Consider the following 4,092-nt stretch of genomic DNA (forward strand, 5'->3'; position numbering starts at 1 on the left):
CTTCCCACCGGGCAGGGAGCGCATCTGACTCGGGTGCGGCCGCCTCCCCCAGACGACCCACACTGGGAATGCTAAAGCAAAGTGGACAGGATGCCCCAGGAGCCGCAGAGAAGAGGAAACAGCTAGTTCGGGGTTTGTGCCGGGCGGGGCCTCCCTGGGGGCAGCGTTACACACAGCCCTGCGGGCTGAGGGGGTGGGGGGGCTGGAGGAAGGGACCTGCTGGTGCTCAGCCCCACAGCACGGGGAGGGGAGGGCAGCATCAGGTGGCTCTTGGAGCAGGGACAGCAACGCTGAAGTTTGCTGGATATTTTTTTTTTTTCTTCAATTGTTCTTTCAGGAAACATACATAATGTTAACAACCTCTTTTACTTGGCGGCCTGTCCCCAAACCATTCTGCACACGGAGTAAGACAACTGAATAAACATTGCAGAGAGGTTCATCTCTATTTTCAGGCAGCCCTGACAATCCCCCCTATCCTGTATGTACCCATCTGTTGTTTTGGATGCAGTAATTGCAGGCACGCACTAAAGTGTAACGCAGCAAAAGAGGGGAATTACCCAGTCTGCTGGCAGGGTTCATGGGACTGTGTCCCTCAGGCCCCTTTGAGCATCTGAGAGGGAGAGGAGGGTGGCTTATTGTGAAGGTGAAAACATTAACTTCAGTAACTGCTTTGCACTAAGTTTTAAAGGTGTCTGCCTCTCATTTCCACCATCAGTATAATAAATAAATAAATAAAAATCTCTTGAAAGCTGGTTCATGTATAACAGCAGTGCAATTGTTTTATATTAAGCACAGCTTCATGCACAGCAACCTACCTGTTATTTCCTGCCCTTGACACCACACGGGCCAGCATGCAGGGAGCAGTGCTTTTCCACTCATCCCCACAGCCCTGAAACTGCTCTGTTCAGACTAGCCCCCCTGTGCAGGCTGTGCTTTTAAATGGAGCTGGGCTCACAATCCTGTTTACTGATACTGGCATGGTCTGGGACCAAACCCAGACTTCACTGAGGATGATGGAAGGCTGAAACTGAGGGTCCAAAGGCCCCTGTGCCTGCTGCCATGCTTTGCATGCCTCAGACCACCACTGCTGACAGACGTTTGCAGCGAGGGGAAAGGAAGGGGGGTCTAACTTTGCTGTCAGAACTCAGACGAACAACACGCATCTCAAAATCAAACTGCTAAAGTTTCCTCACACAAACCACGTGTTGACTTGGTGAATAAAAAAAAAAAAAAGCAGCAACAACACAGGAATCATCATCACTGTGATTGATTTGGCAGACAAGCACCTCCTTTTGACCCCGCTCTGCAAGCTGCATGCACAGCACCTTGGCAAAGGAAGCAAGACACAGAAGGATGCAGTCCTCAGCTGGAAACGCTCTGCAAGGTCACCCCTTCTACAAAAACGTCCCCTTGCAGCACAGGGTGGAGCAACAGGATGTCCCTCTCCAGGTGTGCATGCTCCCAGGCACAAGGCAAAACAGACCCCAGCACCATATTTTAAGGGCATCAGCCCATGGTTACAGAAAGCCCCTCCCAGCCAGTCCCCCATACCCACCATGGCGGTGAGACACTGCGATTCCCGCACCGTGGCGGCAGAGCTCAGCAGGGCTGCAAGGATCAGGGTCATGCTGAGGCAGATCCCAGAGTAGAAAACTGGAAGAAGTGAGACATGGGAGTTGCAGTCAGACACTAAGACTATGGCTAACGGAGGCCTGGTCTGATGTTTTCACCCAGACACAGGAAAGTGCCTTTCAGAGAGCTGGTCCAAGAGGACCAGGTTGCAAAACTGAAAGTGTCTTATAATTTATTCAGTAACCCCCATCTGTGTATGATTTGCTTGTTTGGCTGGGCTGTAAACCCTTGAGCAGTTCCCACACCTCCATCAGAGCAAAGCACCCTCTGAAAGGGTGTCGGTCCACCAGGCAGACCACAAGCTGTCAATTATTTCAGCAGTCTGATAAGGATCCCTCAGAGCAGGGGGTGCTGATGCTCAGCAGCTGTCCCACGGCCACTATCAGGACCCCATGTGCTGCTAATCTGGTGTAACACTCACCCTCTGGTTTCCTCTTGGCTAAGGCAGGGTCACAGCCAGGCAGGGCTCGGGGACCACAGCACTGCAAAGGGCTTTGCAACCCTCACTCAGAGCTAACTGTTCAAATGCTCACACTTGCAAGCAAAGCACGTGGAAACATTGCTGGTGAGGGGTGGCTGGGAAGTTGGGGACTGCAAGGCTGCATTAAGTGCCAATCTATGTAACCACTGGTGTGTGTAGGAAAGGGGGAGGGCTGTACCTTAGCTTAGGACTAACATCGTTTTTTTACACCTGCCTTGTTAAACCAAATTTGAGAACTAGGATCTAGAGAGGGTACAAGCATGTTTAAGCTCACAGTACAGCTCAGGAGAAGCAGCAAATTCTAGTAAGCAGAGGTGAGCAAAGTATTTTAGTATCTGTGCTGTCCTCATCTCTTTGCTCTAGCCTTGTACCCAAGACTCAAGTTTGTATTTCTCCCTTGTGTAGTGAAAAGCTCTCATATTACCTCCAAAAACAGGTGTTTCCACACATTTCTCCTCCCCAAGTATCTATGCTTTGCTTCAACTCCTGTTACAGCACCTCTCCCCACATTCCCAGAGCTCTTCCAGCCCTGCTACACCCATGGGTCTGCCTATGGCTGAGGTTCCCTTGAGCTTTTACTGAAGCACAGGGGAAGGATGGGCAGATGGTGAACAGAGGGATAGGAGCGAATGCAGCAGCACCTGAGCATCCTGTGCTCCCACAGCACCTCTAGTGCCAGGCATGCAGGTCTGATACACAAAAGTCTCTGTGGGACTGTATTAGCCCTAGTGCATCTTTCAAAAGCCAGGCCCTGCCTCCTTCTGCTATGCTTCTGCATTTCCTTCAACTACTCTTGGGGATTTTGCAGATCCTGGTTCACCAAAGGTCTCGAGGGGATGCAAATGCAACATACCTGCATGGTGGATCACCCTGTAGGAGTTGTTGTCCAGGGAAATGTCACTCATGAGGGTGAAATGGAGCCCGTAGTGGGTGACTGTGCTCAGCGTGGCAATGGACAACCCCAGCAGCTGGAAACGAAGGTCATTAGGAAGGGATTGAAAAGGCAGCAGCTCCTGTTGAGCATGCACAAAGCTTTGAGGTGTATCTGGATACTCCTGAGCCCCACACAGAAACAGACAGCCAGATCATCCAAAGACCACTGCATGTACCCCAAAATGCACATAAAAGGATAGACCTCAGACCATTAGACATACTAAAGCCCTTTTCCTCTCTTACATAATGAGTGTGTGTGACAGCCTATGGTCTCCTGACCAGTGTCTGTGGATGAAATTCACACCATGTGAAGAAAGCCCACAGGATTGATGCTCTTGCAGCACATCCATGTAATTCCACCCCACTCTGAAGAGCATGCACGTGCAGTTAGGAGGATTGCCAGGTTCACAAGTCATTTTGGGCAGGAATTATGTTCTCTGCTTTGCTGTTTGCATTGCTGGTTCCACTGCCTGCTGTTGGCTGTATTCTTGTTGTAGAGTGCAAAGAGCTGACTCGTGTAATCTGTTCTGGTTTCTGCCTCTGCAATATGCTGCTAGGATGTCTGTGTTTCTGCCCCATGCCTGAGAGCACTGGTATGCCTAAGGCATTGGGTGACTATCAGCATGTCACCCTCTGTATTGCCTAGAGCAACTCCAGGTGATGGAGAGGGAACATTTCTGATGGCACCTGGCTCTAGAGCAGGGCTCCTTCCAGCAGGACTGGTGGCAGAGTTGGTACAGAGGCAACCAGGAGACAAACAGTTAAAAAACCCCACAACTGCAGTGTAATAAACCTGGAAAATACAAGATGGGAGGCCACTCGTAGGTCCCAAGGTGAGGTTTCACCACTTTGTGTCTTTACAACATGGAAACACAAGGCAGCTATCGCTGTATCAAGTGTGGCAATCCAGTGTCCACATAATCCCTGCAGTGTGACATTTTCTTCCAGAGCAGAATATTACCTGTTGCTGGAGAATTATCGTTTTGAGACTACATACAACCAAACCATAGCACTTTTTTTTTAATAAATAAACAAACTTGTGGCAC

The 4,092-nt window shown here is 50.0% G+C and overlaps 1 protein-coding gene across 1 annotated transcript in view; it reads right to left on the reverse strand.

Moving 5' to 3' along the window:
- TSPAN32 (tetraspanin 32) overlaps positions 1-4,092 on the reverse strand; it is a 28,820-nt gene that overhangs the window by 23,642 nt on the left and 1,086 nt on the right. The window contains exons 2-3 of the mRNA XM_010003874.1: positions 2,967-3,081; positions 1,556-1,653 (exon numbers count right to left, since the gene is read on the reverse strand). Coding sequence (XP_010002176.1) covers positions 1,556-1,653; positions 2,967-3,081 — 213 coding nt within the window. The remainder of the gene's footprint in view (positions 1-1,555; positions 1,654-2,966; positions 3,082-4,092) is intronic.

The sequence above is a fragment of the Chaetura pelagica genome, unplaced genomic scaffold (genome assembly GCF_000747805.2).
Source record: "Chaetura pelagica isolate M959 unplaced genomic scaffold, ChaPel_1.0 scaffold28, whole genome shotgun sequence".
Classification (NCBI taxonomy): Eukaryota; Metazoa; Chordata; class Aves; order Apodiformes; family Apodidae; genus Chaetura; species Chaetura pelagica.